Here is a 21,033-nt window from a genome sequence, read left to right as displayed (position 1 = left end):
GGTCTACTAGGCAAATGTCCTTGGTTTGTGGAATTAGCCTAAAGCTGGGGACTATAGGCGTGGGCTTGAAGCCTGCTATGTGCCACTCTGACACTACAGGCAGTCCTAGGCCATGGGTCCATTGATCCACCAGAGACTATGGCTGCAAGGGCCGGCCTGGAACCAGGGCTGATCTACTGCCTGGGTCCACAGGAGCAAGCCTAGATTCTAGGCTTTGAGGGCTACTTGGTATATGGACCCCCCTGAGGCTGACCTGGACCCTGGATCACTAGAAGTAGGCCTAGTTTTGGGGTGAGCGTGGAGCCTAGGTCTGTGGACACCTACCAAGAGACTAGGAGGGGCCAGTCTGGCATCACAGTTCATTAAGAAAGACCTGTTGTCAGGTCAACAACAAAGTCAAGTATTCCTTTCATTTCCCTTTCCCCCTGCAGGGGCTATCCCTCTCATATCTAAGCTCTCTGGGGGAAGGAGGGGTAACAGAGTAATTTAGACTGCCTTTACTGCCTTCTCTAATGCATCTGTTACTTCTGTGCTCCATCCAGTGTTGTAAGCTCATCCTTTTAGTTCCTATGAATGTATTCTCATGTATAGACAATTGTTCAAATTGATTTTCTATGAAAGGACCGGCACAAGAAAGCCTTACCCTGCCATCTTGCTTGAAGGTAAGGGATAATTTTTAAACTAGTTTTCTAAATTGATATTTTCAAGGAATATTAAATGATAAGAAAAATGCTATAATATATAAAATCATTGGGGGGTAAACAGATACAAAACATTATGTATATTAATTTTCTAAAAAGAAACATACATAGTTAGCATGGTGGATTGCAAGTTCACAGTCAGCCTCCACAACTTAGCAAACCTGTGTCAAAATTATAAAAAAGAAGGGGCTGGGGATGTAGCTTGATAGGAGAACATCCCAGGTCAATTTCCAGCACAAAAAAAAAGTAAAGAAAAGAAAAAGGAATATATGTTACCAAGTATAAAAAGAAATGCTAGAAAAAATTAGACTCATTAGGTTTAAATAGTATTATCTGTTCTTTACATTTCCCTATAGTTTGAAAATTCTCTACAATGAACATGAACCATATTTAATTAATTCCATGGTACACTTTTTCTTCATTTTTAAAATCTCTGAAATTCACATATATCTTAAGACTGATGGCAAATTTAGCTAGATATTATTGCACATTTAGTAGTGAAAAAATAAAACAATAAATATTATTATGTTTTAAAGACTCACATGGGGCTGAGGTTGTAGCTCAGTGCCTGCCATATGTGAGGAACTGGGTTAGATTCTCAGTACCACATATAAATAAATAAAAGTTTCATTGACAACTAAATAATTTTTTTAAGAAGATACAAATGGAAACGTACAGTGAAAGTATTCTTAGAAAAGAGGTATTCACTAATGGCTATGTACTGCCATTGGTGAAGGCAGTAAAAGTTTTGTTAATCTTGTAAAGGATAGGTATTATCTTTGTAAGATCTTGTGAATCTTCCCCCAAATGTAATTTTCCCTGACCGTAAAACCTTCTTCATAAAAACAAGTATGAGGCTGGAGGTGCAGAGCACTTGCCAAGCATGCACAAGGCCCTGGGTTCGATCCCTAGCACCTCACACACACACAAACACACACAAAAAAAAAGTATGGGGGAGAATATGAACTGAAGATACCCAGTTTTTTTTTTCTCTCTCTCCCCCTTTCTTTGAAAATTAACTTTTGTGGAATGCTAGGTTTGTTGTTGTGTTTTAAAGAGAAAAGATTCTTGAGGTTAATAATTCATTTTTGCTTTTTAAATATGCAAAAAATCTTTAATCCAACTTTGGTGAGGGCTACCTCCCCACTTGACTCTTCCAGACCTCAACTCTTCCCAAGAGACTGAAGAGCACAGATGAATGGGGAATGGAAAGATAAGAAGGGACAGAATTGGGGTTAACAGTTAAATGAATGAAGTCGTTTTCTTCATTTCCCCTTTTATATAGGCAAAGCCATGAATTCTGCCTACTGCTCCAGCGTACTGTGGGGACCAGAACTTCCCAAAGTTAATGGATAAACACTTACACCTAGTTTCTGTTTCTTCATATACCTTCTTACCTTCCTCTTTATTCACTCTTACCTTACATCCAATTTTTTATTAGCAATTAAAGAGGGTGGCTATGGTTTCAGGCTAATACAACAAAAACAAAAAAGGATAACAAACAAACCCCCAAATGTGTCGTTTAGTCTTTTTTCCACTGTATTATAGTGTGGCAAATAATACACAAAGGATATATAATCCAACTAAAAGCCTTAATAATTATTTTCCATAGCTCAAGCTTTTAGGAATTATGTTCTATAGATAAGCAAAGAAACTATATTAAGACTGCTAGCCAATGGGAAGAATTCTGCCCATCCAACCCATGGATAAGATGCAGCCTTATCCCATTACAGTGTGAATTTAAATGAAATACAAAAGAACAAGAAGATTTCACAATTCATAACACCATATCCATCCTCAGCAACACAGAAACCAACATTTGGTGTTTTCTTATAGAAAATTTAGAAAATAATGTACACATTGATCTGGACACTATGTTGGAAAATTTGATGATGTCACATGATTACTTAGAATAGATAAAAGAAAATAAAGCACAGGTCCCTAAGAAATGGGCTGCCATGGAAGACTTTTAATTCTGTGAATATCTAAAAGTATTAGGTAAAGGGCCATTTGTGGGGAGAAACTTCAACACTTTCCCAGTCAGGAAATTTTAAGGACAGAATTAATGTTCTCTTTTGTCTATATAGCTAAGATATATTGCCATAAAAATGAAAGAAAATCCATTTTTTGGTTTATTCATTCATTAGATGGACACCTGCTTATTAACCACCTACCATATTCAAAGTATCGTGTTAGTTGCTAGAGGGGATATAAAGGTAAAACAATCCTATTTCTTAGGGTTGAATAGAGGTTTCAGAAAACTCTAAGAAAGAGAACCATAAATGGTCCAAGTAAAAATGTAATCATCAAAGGAGCTCAATGAGAAGAAATCCCAGTATGCTCACTGTGCTAGAGAGGGCTTGAAGAAGCCAGTACTTATCAAGATATTAAAAAAACATTAAAAAATATCTGGTGTCATAGAAATAGCACTATAGCATGCTGCTTCTATCAGTAAGAATTTAAAAAGCAATTATCAATTCCAGGGGGAGGCCAGAAAGTCATTGTTCAAATTCAAAGCAAGCCAACATGTGGCATAATTCTGAATCTTTAACTCCAACTGACACTTGCAACATTCCCCTTCAACTGACACGGGTTGATCCCTTCAGTAAATTACATTGTCTGTTTATGGATCCAGTCACCCTCTCTGGTCTGCAAAAAATAACACATGCATTAGCATCATTAGGCAGCAGCTTTCAAAATTCAAAATCAACCTATAGAGAAACTATGCTTGTCCAATCGAAATTACAGATCCATATGAAAAGTTATAAAACTCAACAACATCAAAGTAACAATATCCCTATCTTTCATATTAAAACTCAAGAGAGAGTATCTTTAAATTGGTTCTCAAGATAAGCAACTAAGAAGGCACATCTAGAAGTAAATGTTAACTAGTAAATGAAACTTTGGAAAAATGAGAGATATTGTAATGAAGCTAATTCCATTTTTCTTGATAGACAATCAACCAACAGTAAACATGTTAGCTTAAGTCATAAAGCATAAATACATGTTTAAAAGCAACAGAGGTAATCAAAGGATAAAATGCAAATATAGAAAATGTAGTTACCTCTATGAAACGAAACTCAGGGGTACATGGCAAGTTTTCTTTCCACTTTCCACTTTAGATCTTCCTTAACTCTTTGAATCAGATCTCCCTAACACATGTATTATAAGACAATAACAATACTGACATGAAAAAATTGGCAGAGCATACTATTAAGTGAAATAAAAAGTACTATAATGATATAGGCAGTAAAGTCCCATTTATGTTTAAAAAAGAGCATTCACAGATATGTATATATATGAACAGTGCTCAAAAAGTTTTGAATTCTGGAGCATTTAGAATTTTCAGATGATGGATATTCAACTGGTAAAGTCTATGCAAATACTCCAATATCTGACAACCTCTGAAATCTGAAACCATCTGGTCCCAAGCATTTCAGATGAGGGATATTCAACCTGTAAACTGTGTTAATGCTTACAAAAAGATCAGATGGGAGAGTGAGCTAAAAGAGAACTTCCACATGTTATTCTAAAAAGTTCCACACTGTCTGAATGAGAATATATTGGTATTCTCTATTGTTTGATTTTTTTCCTCTATTTTTAAGAACTTGAATTCAAACACAAACTTCACCAGGTATGTTACCTTGATCAAGGTATATACCTCTTTAAGCCTCATTTTCTATCTTTAACAGAGTTTTATTGAGATCTAATTGACATACTATACAATTCACTCGTTTAAAGTATATAGTTCAATATATTTTAGCATCTTCACATTGTTGTGCAACTCTAACCACAAACTAATTTTAGACTATTTTCATAATCGTAACAGGAACCCCCTACCTACCATAAGTCAATCACCCTCAAAATTCTTTTCCAGGAAAAAATGGTGTCAGAATGAGAGGACCATTACCTGAAATCTTATAATGAGGAACAAATTAAAATACACCGGCTTCTATCACAGTGCCTGGCTCTAACCAAACACACATCACATTTATTCCAGGTAAATTGCAAAACAAAGATGATGTAAAGATGATCAGAAATGAGCCAAAACCCTAAATGTGAAGAAAGTATAAGAAAGAAGTAAATCCTTTCAAGGACCAGAACACAGAGTCCTATCCTCCGAGCATATTCCACAGGTCCAGGCCCTCCCGGGAGTTCTATGGAATCCCAGAAACCGGGAGCAAGTTCAAAAACACAAGTTTGAAAGCATCAGCATTTGAGCATATATTTTAGAGTGAAAGTTTCAGGAGGAGAGATATATCCTCACCCCTGCGAAAAAATGAATAGCAAGAAGCAAATCTTGCAGTTACCGGGAAGATAAGAAGAACACCGCAAGTTCATATTGGACAAGCAGCTGAAACTATACTGTCATGTTTCTACTTTTCAAAGTGAAAATAAACATGACAGGTGCTCATTTGCTGTTCAAGCACTTTCCACTTAAATGGCAATTCCTCAAGCTTACTGACTGCAGCCTGAAGTTATAATTTATTACCATTTCTGTGTTATTCCCTTGCCTCGGCAGAAAGCAGAACATAGCACCTACATTTCAAGACCCAGGAGAGGTAATAAAGTATAATTATTTCGAATTTATGATTAAGCCATAAATTCTATGCACTTTTTATTTCAGTTGGTCAGTCAGATGTTGGGGGAGGAAGGCAATGGGGTCAGAGGAAGGCGTAACAAAAGCCTTTTCCTTTGAATAAAATGTCTAAATCAGGGCAGGATTGAGGGACACCTGGAGGATTTACAAAGATACCACAGTCTCCAAGTTAAGTCCCCAGGGAGCCCTGGTTAAGAGACTTTTAACTCCTAGAAGCCTCTGTTCTTCCTGCCCACAGGGCTACAGACTTCAACTAGAGTGCCCATGTTGACTCGAAAAATAGAAGCAGAGCACAGTTTCAGGTTATACCACATCAAACACTCACTGTGCTCTGGGTCTTGCTGCCTCTAAGCCATATGTATTTCATGGAAGGTGAAACTAATCTATACAAAACTACTGACCAGACTGTCTAAGTAGTCAGCCTTACCCCAATAATAACCACAGAACTCTGATTCAACAGTGGCCAGAAGGTAGTGTTCCTACTACCAAGAGGCAATTGGTGAGATTTCCCTTTCTTGTAGTCCCTTATGCAGCTATGGAACCCTAAGTATGGAACAATGAGGTGCAAAGCTGACAAGGCTCAGGGCATGAAGCAAGAGAAGCACTTGGCATTCAGCACTCTTCTGTCACCTACTGGCCTCATTGGTTCCCCAATACGCCATCGCCCAGGTCCCAATCTTTGTCATGAGTTCCCATGTTCAAATGTAGCTTGCAAAGCACGGTCCCACATACATTTTTATTTGGATTCACAAAAGAACTCTGGGAAGGAAGTCTCACTAAGCACTCATTTTACAGTAGAGGCAGAAACTCAGAGATGCTAATAATCCAATAACAATATACAGCACAGTGAACCTGGAACCATCACCTGACCAAAAATTCTATAGCCTTTTCATTATTCTACTCTAAAGAGTTGGGGAAGTAAAGCAAAACCAAAACAGAAGTGTTCTGCATTGCTTTTTTTTTTTTTTTTCCTGTTTTCACAGTGGATTTTTTTCTTGGCAACTGAAGCTTTGAAATACCTGTTTGTCATAGTAACAGCAGGTAGATATTAAAACATAAATGGAAGTGAAATTTAGCTGGGTTTAAATAAATAAAAATAAAGAGAATAGAGAGAAAAGTCCTGAGGAGTGACTTTTTTTTTTTTTTTTTTTTTGCAAAAGGAATTATAAATTAAGGGGGACCACAGGGGGTTTGCCCCAAATGTTTACCTACCACTCACCTTTGTCCTGGAACATCCCACCTTCACACCCAGCTCCTGGTTAATGAACTTAATTTGGTTGATGTCCCTTGAACTGTATAATCTGTTCCACAAAAAAACAAACTCGGTTTGTCTCCAACCTACTTTTAAGTCCCTAACTCCCTGGTTACATGCAGTCTATGGAAAACATCTGTGGCAAAGTAAATCATCCTACCCTGAGAAAGACCAGAATGTGCCTTTTTTTTTCTTTAAGTGTGTTTTGAAGTCCTGGTTGGAAAATTAGTGAAAATTGTAAATCTGTTTGCAAATCTGGTCATGTCCAACTCTGAGATTAGGGCAAAGATTCCAATTTAAAAGTAAAACCGTGACAACCCCAGTTAAGCGTGTCCTCAGGCACTGCCAGCAGGGCCTTTACTTCCACGAGCAGTGGATTTATTACAGGCACCCGACACGTTCCCCCATCAGACACCCCTGGAGTATTTACTTGAGACAGCAGGGTTCAGTCTGCACTTCCTCTGCAGACCAATATATTATTATAAATTGAGCTAAACTGTTTCCTTTTCATAAGTGCTATGAAGTTCAGATTTCAGATATCAGCACGGGGCTGAGGGACTTCTTGCTATTTGGATTTCAAAAAGCAAAGAGAAAAGGCAGTGTTTGGACTACAGTTGCTTTTATTTTTGTTTCTTATTTTTTTTTAGCAGAAAATGGAGGAAAATTAATTTTAGAAGACAAACATGACGTCTTAATAAGAAAATACATTCTAAATGCAGACATTGGAGTACACTGTGCCTGCCACAGCTCAGGAAGAAACCAACTATTTCACCTGTATCTGAAGGCAAGAGCTGGGAAAGCTGGAGTAGATTTTATAACTTGTATATCACCTCCTATAAACTAACACTAATTTCTTCTGTTTATCACCTAAAAAGACCCAATATATAAAAATATATATTCCTTAGGACATGCAAATTTTTAAAAAATGCAATTATTTAATATTTTCATTATTAATGCAGTTCTTAAACTCTAAGAAAAACATAACTTTAAGAAGAAATGGAAAGAAAGAAACCTACAGAACATCATCATCTTCTCTTCCCTTCCTGAAAAGCCACTAGGTGAGGCAGAGGCATGGTGCTGAGGTGGGTAGAAGGGAGCCAGGGAGCAGGGGTCAGTCCTTGAGTGGGGTGAGAAGGGCATCCATGTGGTGGGATGATGGTGGCCTGATGTGAAGTGTCAGAACCCAAGTGGGAAAAAAGGACAAGTTCCAGCACTCGATTTCTTCTTTTGCAATAACAGCTAATAGTTGCTTCTGAACTCCCCAATGAATGCGGCTGTTATTCATATTACCACTACAATTACAGATGTGCACATGTCCTAAAAAGACTAAAAAGGAGTATACTAAGTCACACATGAAAATTTTGACATTCTTCTTTCATTTTAAATAGTTAAGTGTTTCTTCTCACTGCTTCTCTTTTAATCAGAAGGGTACATGTAAGATGTTAGTAAACATGAAAGCTAAACTTTTACAAGATACTTATTTTTATACAAAGAAACAATTAATGAAGCTATTTTAAAAGGAATCATTATAGTTCTAATCTCCTTAGAGATGCAAATTACTAACATAAACTACTGAACAAAGGGAAATAATACATTTACTTTAACATCCATAAAGAGTCAAGCCAAATATCCAAATTTGTGTAGTACATAAAAAAAAGAAACAATAATCTATTTACATTTGGCCATGGGACAGAAACTTCAGAAGAGAAACTTAGTTCCTGAGGACAGACAGGAGAGGAGGAGGAAAAGAGATGACCTTAACATTAAAAATTTTCCAGACCAAGATTTCAGTGTATTGAGTCAGTCAAAATGGTCCCATTTAGAGTACAAAGAGCACGGCAAATGGATGGAGCCTGCAACCCGTCCTGGTCCCTCTTCTGCTTCTTACTAATGGAGTGACCTTGGGCAAATTACTTAAGAAAAGAACTATTTCTGCCACCTTCCTTGGGATGACTGGAGACTCAGATTGCTTATAGAAACTGATCTGTAAACTGCAATGCAACAAGAAAATGGAAAAGCAGAGATTAAAACCAGTGTTCAACCAAAGCAGGAATCGCCACCTCATGAGAAGAATTAAGAGGTAAAGGAATACAGCATTAAGTACCATTAACTCACGCTGTGCAAAAGAATCCCTACATAATCACGTTCCAATCCTTCTACAGACATTAAGGAAAAAGTCCTAGACTGGTACCAGTACATAATTAACACTTCTCTAACAGTTACTAAACTCCCTTTTTAACAAAGACAGAACAGGACTCAGACTCCAGATTTCCAGCAAAGAAAAGCAGCAGGCACTTAACACTGCTTTGGTTTCTCTATTTTACATTTATGAAATCCTTCTAGTTATGCCAAGTGATATGTGCTTTCCATTTAAAATAGTGATATAAAATCTCCTTCTAAAATCAATTTATTTGGGTGAAAGAAAAAATAGCTTATTTAGAGAGAAATAATGCATTAAAAGAAAAAGTACAAGTAGCAGGTGGATATGGCAAGAACCTGGAAGTTGATGTAAAGGAACTGAAATTTGGAAAATGGTAAAGAGATATTCCAAACTCTGAAAGCAAGGATCAAGATTTATGCAACTCCAATATCTCTCCACAACCTTACCCAGTAGCCAATATCCAACTAACTGGGAGTTAATTCTTGCCATAAACACTAGGCTTGAGCCCTGGTTCTTCCTACCTCCCAAACCAATGTCTCAGTAGATTTCTCCAGGCAGAGAGGAGTGAGATAAACTTTGAATAATAAGAAGCTAGGAGAGAATAAAACCCTGAGAAGCTTTGGTGAGTAAAAATGGATATCTGCACACTGAGCACTGGAACACAGAGACCCACAAAAAAAAAAAAAAAAAAAAGAGCATTCCAAAAATGTCAAGTAAAGCATCAAAAAACAAAGCCCATTGAACCCCATAGGTTCACTTAGCCTAACCCACAGCTGAAATATTATTTGCCAAAGAACTAAATGACAGGGGGAAAGAAAGACGCTGTAGTCCCACTAGATGTCCCTGAGAAGAAATTAACTACAACGCTAGAAAAAAATCTTCTCAGTACTAAAATCTCAGACAGGGGAGTGTTTTTAAAAGTCATACTAATAAGTTGATTTGGATGACTTACCACCTCTGATGAAGAATCCTGAAAACTGTTTAGCACATTTGAAAACTACAAATAGGCTAAATAGTTGGAATAAAAAGAAAAGCAACTTTTCAAAACTGAGCAGTATTGATAAAAAAACACACTTGATATATGTTCTCATAGGTAAGTTTCATTATTAATTCAAAATACTAACATTAAAAATTTTACTTCAAAAGACACATTCTAAATATACACCTAATAATCTACACTTAGACTAGAGTGTAAATATAAGTTTGAGTCTAAGATTACCAAGCATAAAATAGCAGTCTCCTTGGTGAAGGGGAATTGCCAAACCAGGTGTCTCTATGTCCCACGAGATCTTAAAACCAACATGCCAAGTATCAGGATCTCTGCCTTCGAAATTAGAATCATCATCACTCTCATCTTCAGAACCTGTTAAAAAGAGGAGAAAATGATCAGGAAAAAAAATATATATATATGTTTAATCTAAACTTCTGAGCTTTACAATCATAATCTTAAAAATAATTAAATTTTAATAGAATATGGTTATTAATGAAGTACATACATTTTGTTCATATTTTTCAGCATGACAATTGTTTTTCATCAAAAAACTTTAAATAAAATAATGAGGAAATAACCACTGATATTCAGAGAGATGAACTCTTATTTTTTTTTAATTTAAAGCAAGTAAGTTAGTAAATCTGATAAAGGGCTATTTTTTTAGGAAGATTTTAACTACCAAAATTAATTCCAGAAAAAGCAGAAGAGCTAAACAAACCATAGAAGGTAGAGGAAAGTGTCAAAGAACTCTCTCTCAGGGAAACACAGGCCAAGACACTTTCAAAGAATTCACTGCTAAACAATTAAGGAATGGGTAATTTCAATGGTATTTAAATTGTTTAAGAGCATAGGAAAATGAAAGCTTCCAAATTCTTTTTGTGGAAATAAAATAATATGTGTCAAAACTCATAAGGAAAACACACACCTACAAAAACTGATCTCACACCCGAAAATCAACGTAAAATTTCCAAATATTAGAAAATAGCATCCAAAGCTAGCAGCATATTAAAAGAATAAAATCCCAATACTAAGTAAAACTTATTTTGGGAATAGAATGATAGCTAAATAGCTAAAAACTTAACTTAAAATTCATCATATTCATAGATGGAAACAAAACAAAACAAATTATGAGTTATCATTCTGGTAACAAAAATAACTGATGAAATACAATAGCCTTTCATGATGAAAATCTCAATAAAATAAGAATAAGTAGATATTTTTTGACCATGATAAACTATAGCTCTGTCTCAATCCCAAAGCCAGCACCATATTTTAATAGAGAAACATCAGGAACATTGCCAAAGTACAGAACTAGACTCATCATTATTCTAAAGGAATGGCCAACATGATGGTACCTTCTGAAACTGCCTAACAAAGCAGCCCTAATTAGACAAAATAAGAGATATATGCTGGCAGGGCATGATGGCTCATGCCTATAATCCCAATGGCCTGGGAGGATGAGGCAGGAATATTACAAGTTCAAGGCCACACTCAGCAATTTAGTAAGACCCTGCCTCAAAATCAAAAACAAAAAGGGCTGGTAATATAGTTCAGTGGTCAAGCATTCCTGGGTTAAATCCCCAGTACCAAAATATGCTAGGTACAAAATCAAATCACACTAATTAGTAACTTCAAAAATATAAACAAACATCTCACTTATAAAAAAACATATATAGAAATATCGAGTAAGATTCTTATGTTCATGTTACTAAAGAGCAAAAACGAAGATTTAAAAGATGTAAAGATACACTATATTCTAGGAAAATAAGGCAGAACATTGTGAAAAAGTCAGTTCTCCCTAAATATCCACCACTTTGTTTGTTTGTTTGCTAGAGATGGAACCCAGGGCTTCATGCATACTAAGTTTGCATACTACCACTAAGCCACACCTTTTTGTTTTGTTTTTTTAATTTTGAGGGAAGGTCTCACCAAATTGACCCACCTAACCTCAAATGTGTGATCTTCCTGCCTCAGCCTCTCAAGTAGCTGGGATTATAGGTATGGGCCACCACACTGGCTTAAATCTACCTGCATATTAGACTTAATCAAAAGAAAGATCAACAAGATAGTGTTTTAGGTGAGTGGGGTTAGTAACTAAACAAGATGGTTCTATAATACAGTAGTCCCTCCTCATCCACAGGGGATATACTTCAATGCTCCAGTGTTTACCTGAAACTATGGGTAGTACTAAATCCTGTATATACTGGTTTCTTTCTATATATACATGTCTATGATAAAATATAATTTATAAATTAATCATATTAGGAAATTAAAATAACAATAAAATAGAACCATTATAATAATATAATAAAATGTATATGAATGTGCTCTCTATATATCCCAAAATATCTAATCATATTTTCACTTTTTCACTAAGGAAGCACTTGATGCTTTTCTTTGACATGTCCAAATGTCAGTATCACTATTCTTGTGTGTTGGGGTCATTAGTAAGTAAAATAAGGGTCACCTGAACAGAAGCACTTCACTATAGGGAAGCTGATGTGACAACAGAGCCACTAAGTGACTAATGAGCAGGTGTCGTACACACCTGGACAAAGGGACCACCTGCATCCTGGGCTGGACAGAGTGCACAGCATGAGACTGCTTCATGCTATTCAGAGAAAGGGGATGCAAACTGTGAATTATTTCTGGAATCTTCCTTGAGTAGTTTCAGACAACAGTTCACAATAGGTAACTAAAACCACAGAAACTGAACTGCAAGTAAGGAGGGACTACTGTATACATGGAAATATAAACAAGTGAAAATAGCCAACCGATGTTTGTCTTAATATATAGAATTCCTACACAGTGACAGGATTAGGTTCAGCAGGAAAACGGGCAAATGTTATGAAGACAGAACTTATAAGGGAAACAAAACTGGAGGCTGGGGGTGTAGTTCAGTGGTGCAGCATTTGCCTAGCACATGCAAGACCCTGGGCTGAACCTAAGCACCACCACCACCCCCCCATATACACACAAGAAAATAAAACAAGCTCATAAATACATATAAAAAGATGTTTCAATTCATTCATATAAAAGAAATGCAAATTAATCCACAAGAGCTATTTTTCACCTATCAAATCAAAAAAGACTTTGTGCCTTTGTTGTTTTTTTTCACACTTTGAAAAATACAGTTAGTAAGAGTGTAACAAAATGGCACACTCACATTCTGTAGAGGTCAATTTTGCAATTCATATGAAAATTACAAAAAAGCACAAAGCCTTTGTCCCTTATAAGAATTCCGCTTTGGGGCTGGGGCCATAGCTCAGTGGCAGAGCGCTTGCCTAACATGCGTGAGGAACTAGGTTTGATAACTAGGTTTGATCCACAGCACCACATAAAAATAAACAAATAAAATAAAGGCATTCCATTCATCTACAACTACCAAAAAATTTTTAAAAAATAATTTCACTTTTAAAAATACACACTAAAATTCCTACTTTCAGAGGTTGTTAAATAATAAATAATGCTTGCATATTATTTATTATAGCACTGTTTATTTATTATACAGTTTATAAGAACAAAAGATGAGAAACAGTTTAAATGTCCATCAAAGGTTTCTGGTTAAATAAATTATGCTATGTCCAGACAATGAAATATTATGTAGCCAATAACAATAGTATGACTAAATGTTGATATGGAATTAATATAATTTTAAGAAAAAAAACTAAATGACTATAATTTGTATAAAAAATACAGTGCATATATTTCTGGAAGGAATTTCAGGAATGATTTTTCTGGGAACAAGAGCAGAAGACACACACTGAAGAGGTAGAAAGTGAACATTACAATTGTCTATACTCAGTCTTGCAGGAATGGCCCAACCTAAAAACTTTTTTAAGTCCATCAAAAAAGTATTTATTAAGCACTTGCTAGATACTAAGCACTGTTCCAAGAACTTGGGACATAGATGACTGAAATAAAGAGCTATGTCCCCATGAAGCCCTCCTTCTACTGGAACTATAAATAAGGGTCAGTGATTACTATTAAGGGGACATTTAAAATTTAAATTCCATAAGACTTGAAACTGCTCTACTAGACTTTAGTCTTCAAGAGAAAGGTCTCTGCTTCTATTTCATCGAAATTTAGAGCCCTAGTGATTGGCACATCGAAGGCATTCAATGAACACTGGTACTAATTGCTTGCTTTAAACAAAATGTTCTTTCAATTCCACCATTCACAGTCCTTACTAAGTTAAGACCACAGATAAGAAAATATGAAAATACCTCAAACTAAAGAACAAAATAAAGCACAACACTGCTGTTAAACTAGTACAAGCCTCAACTCTAAAGTGGTTTAGAGGGAGGTTCAACAAGGGTTAGAATGCTTAGAGCAGAATTCAAGGAGAAGGTGAATCCTGAAAGACAAGAGTGTTTAGATTGGCAGAGGGTATTGTAATAAGTAATGAGAGAAGACAAGATGATACTAAGTTTTATGCAGTTAAAATGAAAAACAAAGCATGTTTTATTTAGGCTAAGTCATGTACACGTCACATATAAACACCACATAAACACTCCAAAAGTGCATGCACCCCAATAGACAGACTCCCTAGATTCTGAACATCTTCCTCTAGAGTAATATTTATAAGGGCCAAATGCACTAAAGGAAAGTAGGGGGAAAGTGGAATTCCCCTTTATGACTATTCATTCACATTACTTTGCGCTAAAGCATGATGAAAAAGTACAGACCAGAAAATCCAAGTTTCATGGGTCCCTGCAAGAGAGGAATGCTGCTGAATGACTTTTAAGGACACATCCCACAGTGTGTATTCTTCAGTTTGAATCTAAAATCTAATGCTGCCATATTAATAGAATCGCATCCTTTTTCATATTTGTTCTTCTTTCTTAGATATTTTTTCTCAAGAAATTTAGTATCTTTTAATTAGATACTTTCTTTAAAAATATCGTCATATAGTCCAAAGCCATCTCCTATGTTAACTCCAAAAATATTTTTAAAAGAATCCTCTGGGCGCTGGGGTTGTAGGTCAGTGGAATAGCACTTGCTAGCATGTGCGAGGTTCTGGGTTCAATCCTCAGCACCACATAAAAATAAATAAAATAAAGGTATTGTGTCCAATTACAACTAAAAAATAAATATTTTTTTAAAAAGGATCCTCTGGGAGCATGTTCATGTCTCTCTTAAAATGTAGAGTGTATGCTTAATAGAGACCAACTTTATAATTTAAAAAAAAAAGGATCCTCTGGAATAGAGATGACAAACACCTTACACATTAGGGGACATGGTTGATTTGTTGATTGTAGGTTTTTTGAGCCCTAGTAGAGAAGATTTCAAAACTTTCTCCAGGCTTAGGTGGAAAGAGTGGTATAATCAATTACTGGTGTCCGTCATGGACACTAAAAGGGTCCATGGCAGTATCTGCACTACACAGTTGCTGTCCAAGTCTGATGGCATTCTTCCTGCAGTTCCTTTTTATACATAACACACAGTTACAGACAGTGTTATGCATAGCACTGGAAAATACCAGAAGTTGTTATACTAGAGACTGCAAAGCAGAACAGAACTCACAAAGGTATGTAGCTTTACTTGTTCTGTATTTCCTTAAGAAATCTAAATTGGTAGCAACTGATAAAAGTACTCTGCATAAAAATCCAAATTCCCAGCTCTTCTTGAATTACAAGATCTGGCATTCATGAACCAGCCACAAATGGCTATAGGTAAGAAGAAGCTGCCCCCTTCAGACAAGGCAAACTGTCCTCAATCAGCAAATTCACTTCACTCATCTGTGGTCCCTGCCTGCACCCTACAGAAACATCTGTGAACCTGCTCTGGAGCTGGGACACAGAGCCCACAGGCAAACTGGGCCTATGACCTGCTTTTGTCAATAAAGTTTAACTGGAACATAGTCATGCTCCTCTTTTACATACTGTGGCTGTTTTCCCACATGACAGCAAAGGTTGAGTAGCTAAAACATAAACTACAAGACCTACAATGCTGAAAATATTTATTATTCACCCCTTTACAGAAAACACTTGCCAATCTCTTCAAGTCTTCATATTTATAATTAATGTGAAAGCTGAGGCCAAATAATGGTGTAATATGACTAATAACACCATACAACATAATAAAAAATCAATGCTAAAATTAGTAGATACCCAGATCAATTTAGCAAAAGAATAGTGATCTGAGAAATCATGTTTTTATTTGTCAGACTCCAAGGCCCAAATAACAATGGACATAGCAAATGACACAAGATAAACAAATATTTCAATGATAACTTTAAAAATAAATGATTCTTCAAACTACACAGTCAGTGGGTTTTGGGTGGTTTTAACGCCACTGAGTATGGATTTTCTAGTCAGTGGCTATCTTTAGAGGCTAACAGGCTGGTTGACTACTTTCCCTCTCATTTTCATCTTGGCACTCTTCTCAATCTGGCACCAATAAACTCTGAACGACAATCAGAGACAGCAATTGCAATCAGTGTTTCCCGATGTCTCCCATAAATCCAGCACCTTTGAAATGTGCTCATTAAAATGATGTTTTGTTGAGGGTTTTCCCCCCTTGGGCTCCATAGGAAGGAGAGAAGTTGTAGGTCTGATAAATTTTTTATTACGTAAGTATAGTGCTGCTCACTTTCTCAGTGAAATCAACTTGTAATTATCTATAGCAACTGCAACTGATTACTCTTGCCCCATGTTATTTTGGAAACAAGCAGAGGCAATGGGTCCCTGCTTGCCTTTAAGCCTCAGTAAAATTGGAAGGATTTTAAGTGGCTCGGTGTGTTTAGTACATTCCCAGCTCCCATTAACCAAACTGTTAGAGAAGTAAACGATGTGACAAAATACAAAAGAACACGAAGTTTTCAAGTCAAGTTTAAAATGTCCAGAACTTCCCAAAGCGAAAATAGTTTAAATCTTTTATGCTAACTAGTTTCTGAGGGAAAAAATGTATTCAATTTAATTAAGGATACATGCCATCCAATATTTGGTTTACATTTATAAAGTTATATGCAACCAGTTATAGAGGAAACAAAGACAGAAGCCATAGCATGACAGTAGAGATTACAATGCTAATCAAATAAGATACATTACAAAAAAAAAGTGTACCATATTTAACAATATGCTTAAGTGAAACTGTATGCCAATACAGTATAATCTCTCTCTTATATAAGTATACATTCATCACAAATTTTGGCCCATTTCTTGACCTTTTCTTGGTCAAGAGATAAGACTTCTAAGACTCTATTTTACAATTATATTCTCTATTTCCTTTTTGGATTTTTTTTTTTTTTTTTTTTTTTTTTTGGTATGTGTGTGATGCTGGGGATTGAACCCAGGGCCTTGTGCATGCAAGGCAAGCACTCTCCCAACTGAGCTACATCCCCAGCCCTCTCTATTTCCTTGATTCCATACCCGGAGGGGTTTACACAGCAATCCTTTCCTATCCATGTTCCAGATCTGGAAGCAAGAGAAACTCAAAAGTTAAAGGTGCCCAGCTGGTAGACACCATTAGGCTCAGCCTAATGCTGTCTTCTTGGCCAGTACTAATCTGTTACAGTCCATTGTCTGGGATGAGGTCTATTTTAAAAACTGGAGGGAGACAGAAGGTAAAAGAGAAAGATGAAAGGTTGAAAAGACACATTAGAAGAAAAATGGAATGGTGTGTGTACGAAAACAGAATCCATTATGGATTGCAAGAGGGCCACATGAAGAACATGGATTCATAGGAGAAGATGCTGAAAAATCAGGGAGAGACCAGGACATGGAGGATTTGGGGAACCACAGTAAGGAAGCTGGATTTATACAGAAAGCCACAGACACTGAAGACTTTCTCACAGGTCACATCTGCTTTTGAGAATGACCTCTGGGAAAGCCCAAACTTCATGGGCAGACTTGGTGTACTTTTTTTCTGGACCAGTTCCCAAAGCAATGACAAATGGGTTGTGCATAAGCTGGAGAGCACTGAGGAAGCACTTAGAACAGCTATATCCCTAAGCTAGAAAGGGTACCCAAGGAGAAGGCTCCCTACCGAAATTCTACAATTTATAAAATGCTTTCCTTGATGGACTAAGATGGAAAAGGAGAGAAGCCTGCTGCTGATACGGTATATGCTCCTTTCTCAGCTACCCAAGAATGAATGGTCTGAAGAAATGCAGAGAATTTAGAAAAGTTTGAAGGGGGAAAAAAATATCAATCCCAACTCAGACTCTATAACAAGAAGCTGCTTTCAGCTGCCTGGAAACAGGCAATTCAGGACAAATGAAGTCCCTTGACAGAGATAAATTGTAAAATTAATTATAAGTTTTCTGGGATTTTAGGCGAAATATTGAAAACTCTTTATGGAAAAAAAATCTAAAGCCCTTCAACATGATGTCTGGCTCTGTCAGTTTTCAGATTAAGCATTTGGGATAAAAAAATGTAAGATAAAAATATTCACATATATAGGAGAACCTCATTACATCACGTTTCATGGACTTAGGGGGAAAAGTGAAGTGAGAAAGGAGAGAAAAATTGCTTTGAGGGCCCCTGGCTAAAGCTTCAAAATCATATTAGATGAAGTCAAATATAAAATAAGGAAAAGAAGCAGTGACACTTTTCAAACAATACATTCTCCAAACCAGAGCTCATGAGGTTCCTTGGGCAGCTCAGGAAGGTGCAAAGGGAATGATGGAGACCTACAAGAAGAGACCTATACTGAAGACCAGAACCACGCTGGGGGATCCCTCAATCCCACTTCTTACAAAAAGGAAGACCATGGCCACAAAAGACAGGGGCAGTCATTTGGAAGCCAGGAGCTAAAGTAAAGCCAAAAAATAAAAGGGATGACATTAGAAACTGGTTATATCATTATTGTTAAAACAAGGTCCACCTGAATCCAGTGAAATATCCTAGTATTGAGAAAATTCCTTACCTTTTAAAATTAAGTTTCTTTAGGTCCAGTTGTTTGCTACCAACAGAATCCTAAAACTGAATGGAGATTACAGTTGCAGAAATCAAGAGTTACTAGTCAGTGTCTACACTGTAGCCCAGTAGTACAAACTCCTCAAGAACAACAAAGACTTTCTGACTTTGGACACCAAATACTCATTTTCTGTTCTATGCACATATAAAGAGGCATCAAGATGCAAATCATGCCTCAGTGAGCTTCCAATTTAATTCAAATGTGAATAAAACTTGATCTAGTTTTAGAAGTTGGGACAGTATTTATTTTTTATTTATAATTATTTATTTAGTATTTATTAGGGAGAAGTAGACACTAGAAGAGAAGACTTCTGAGATGTGTGTATGTTTTATTTCTTAATAGGAGAGCTAGGTAAACAGATATGTTCACTTAGTGGCAATCTACCAAGCTGAATATTTATGGCTTATAGGTCAATAATTTTTAAAAACTAAGTAGATTAGACGATAAAGTTTCTCTTACAGAATCTATTGAAATATTCAAAAAGATTGAAAATAAAGGAATAAGTAAGAAAAGAGAAGATTCAACAACCAAATCATATGGATTCCAGAGAGAAGAGAAAATTGGGAAGGAAGAAATATTTGACAAAGTAACTCAAGAAAATGTTCCACAATTGAAGCACATGTGTTTCCAGATTGAAAAGCCTACAAAATGCCAGCGTAATACATGAAAAATATCACTTCAATGTCGTAAAACATTAGAAAAAAAATCCCCAAAAAAACTGACATAAAAGATGAAGAAAAGTCAGAATCCTCCATAGGAGTAAGATGAACAATAGTAGCGCCATGTCCTCGAAATTCTGAAGGAAAATTATTTCGCACCAAGATTTTCAAATTCAAAGTCTATACATATGTCAAGGTAAAAATAATTCAAAATATACTTGATCTCAAAAATTTCCTCCTAAGAACTTTTTCTCAAGAGTGACTGAGGACATACTCCACCAAAATAAAGAAACACAGAAGGAAATAGAATGACAGAGAATGCAGGAGTCTGAAGAACCCATAAGAGAGAAGCAAAAAGAAACCTATGGGTTATGAAGGAGAGATATTTAAAAGGGGCTGCTGTCATCCAGCAGAGAAGGCAATCAGTCATGACCAGACAGATGAGACAATTTTGGAAGACATTTCTCCAAGACAACAAATCAACAAAAGATCTAACTGTCCTGAAGCTCTTGAGAGGAGATTCAGATGACTAGTAGAGAGTCTGGGATTTAAGTGGTCCTAAGTACATCAAAAACAGACAAAAAGCAAGACCAGTATTAACAGAAGAAGAAATTACAAGTTGGCAAGAAAAGATCAACTGATCACAAACTATTACAAGCTCAGAACAGCATGTTCATGCACATGAAGGCTGAATGCCAATACAATCAAAATTACAAAATATCTGCAATAAGAATAGAAGGAAATCAGAAGAGTGTGCATGCACAGACAGGGAGAGAAAGAAAACTAAGTAAACCCTCACCTTCCATATTAGGAAGTTCACAGACAATTCTCAAAACAATGTAGGCACATTATCCCCTACCTGAAAAAACAGAGGAGAAAGACCACCTCTAGGGAAGTGGAACTGAGGAGAGGGGCATGGATTAACTGTTATTTTCTTTTCAAAAAGAAAGTATTAAAATATGACTTTTTTTTTTTTTTAGAATTTTTTTTAATATTTATTTTTTAGTTCTCGGCGGACACAACATCTTTGTTGGTATGTGGTGTTGAGGATCGAACCCGGGTCGCACGCATACCAGGCAAGCGCGCTACCGCCTAAGCCACATCCCCAGCCCTAAAATATGACTTTTAAAAAATTATATAAATGCAGGGCTGGGGTTGTAGCTCAGTGGTAGAGCACCGGCCTCACACGTGTGAGGCACCGGGTTCAATCCTGAGCACCACATAAAAATAAATTAAGATATAAAAAAACTTTTTTTCAACAACTTAAAAAATTATATAAATGTACTAATTTAAAAAAAAATTTGTAGCTGTAGATGGACAACATGCCTTTATTTGTTTCATTTTTATGTGGTGCTAAGGATCTAACCCAGTGCCTTACACATGCTAGGCAAGCACTCTGCCACTGAGCTACAACCCCAGCCCAAATGTACTAAATTTTAATAAAAACTAAAAATAACTAACACTTATTGAATGCTTACTGCATGGTAAACACTGTGGTTATGTCCTTATCTTTATATGCTATTTACATATAAATACATTACATTTTATGTTAAATACTTGTATTTAATCCTAACAATCCTGAGGTGGGCACTGTACTTATCACTATTTCACACATGAAAAGACATAATCACAAAGAATTTAAGTAACTTGCCTAAGAGCCCACAACTAATTAATATCAATACAAATTATGTCAATCAATAGTACAGAATCCAAATACCCAATTAATGCTATAAATAGTAAAGTCTGT

At 36.2% G+C, this 21,033-nt stretch overlaps 1 protein-coding gene and 1 non-coding gene across 3 annotated transcripts in view; both read right to left on the bottom strand.

Annotated features, from left to right (window-relative positions):
• Window positions 1–21,033, bottom strand: part of Fto (FTO alpha-ketoglutarate dependent dioxygenase) — a 367,273-nt gene that overhangs the window by 231,096 nt on the left and 115,144 nt on the right. For both annotated transcript variants that reach the window (XM_026392270.2, XM_026392271.2), the window contains exon 4: window positions 9,934–10,077. In XM_026392270.2, coding sequence (XP_026248055.1) covers window positions 9,934–10,077 — 144 coding nt within the window. The remainder of the gene's footprint in view (window positions 1–9,933; window positions 10,078–21,033) is intronic.
• Trnaa-ugc (transfer RNA alanine (anticodon UGC)) lies at window positions 16,977–17,050 on the bottom strand. The gene has a single exon. It is a non-coding gene; the product is annotated as a tRNA-Ala (tRNA).

The sequence above is a fragment of the Urocitellus parryii genome, chromosome 15 (genome assembly GCF_045843805.1).
Source record: "Urocitellus parryii isolate mUroPar1 chromosome 15, mUroPar1.hap1, whole genome shotgun sequence".
Taxonomy (NCBI): Eukaryota; Metazoa; Chordata; class Mammalia; order Rodentia; family Sciuridae; genus Urocitellus; species Urocitellus parryii.
Note: the sequence above shows the minus strand (reverse complement) of the source record. Positions and strands in the feature narration are given on the sequence as shown.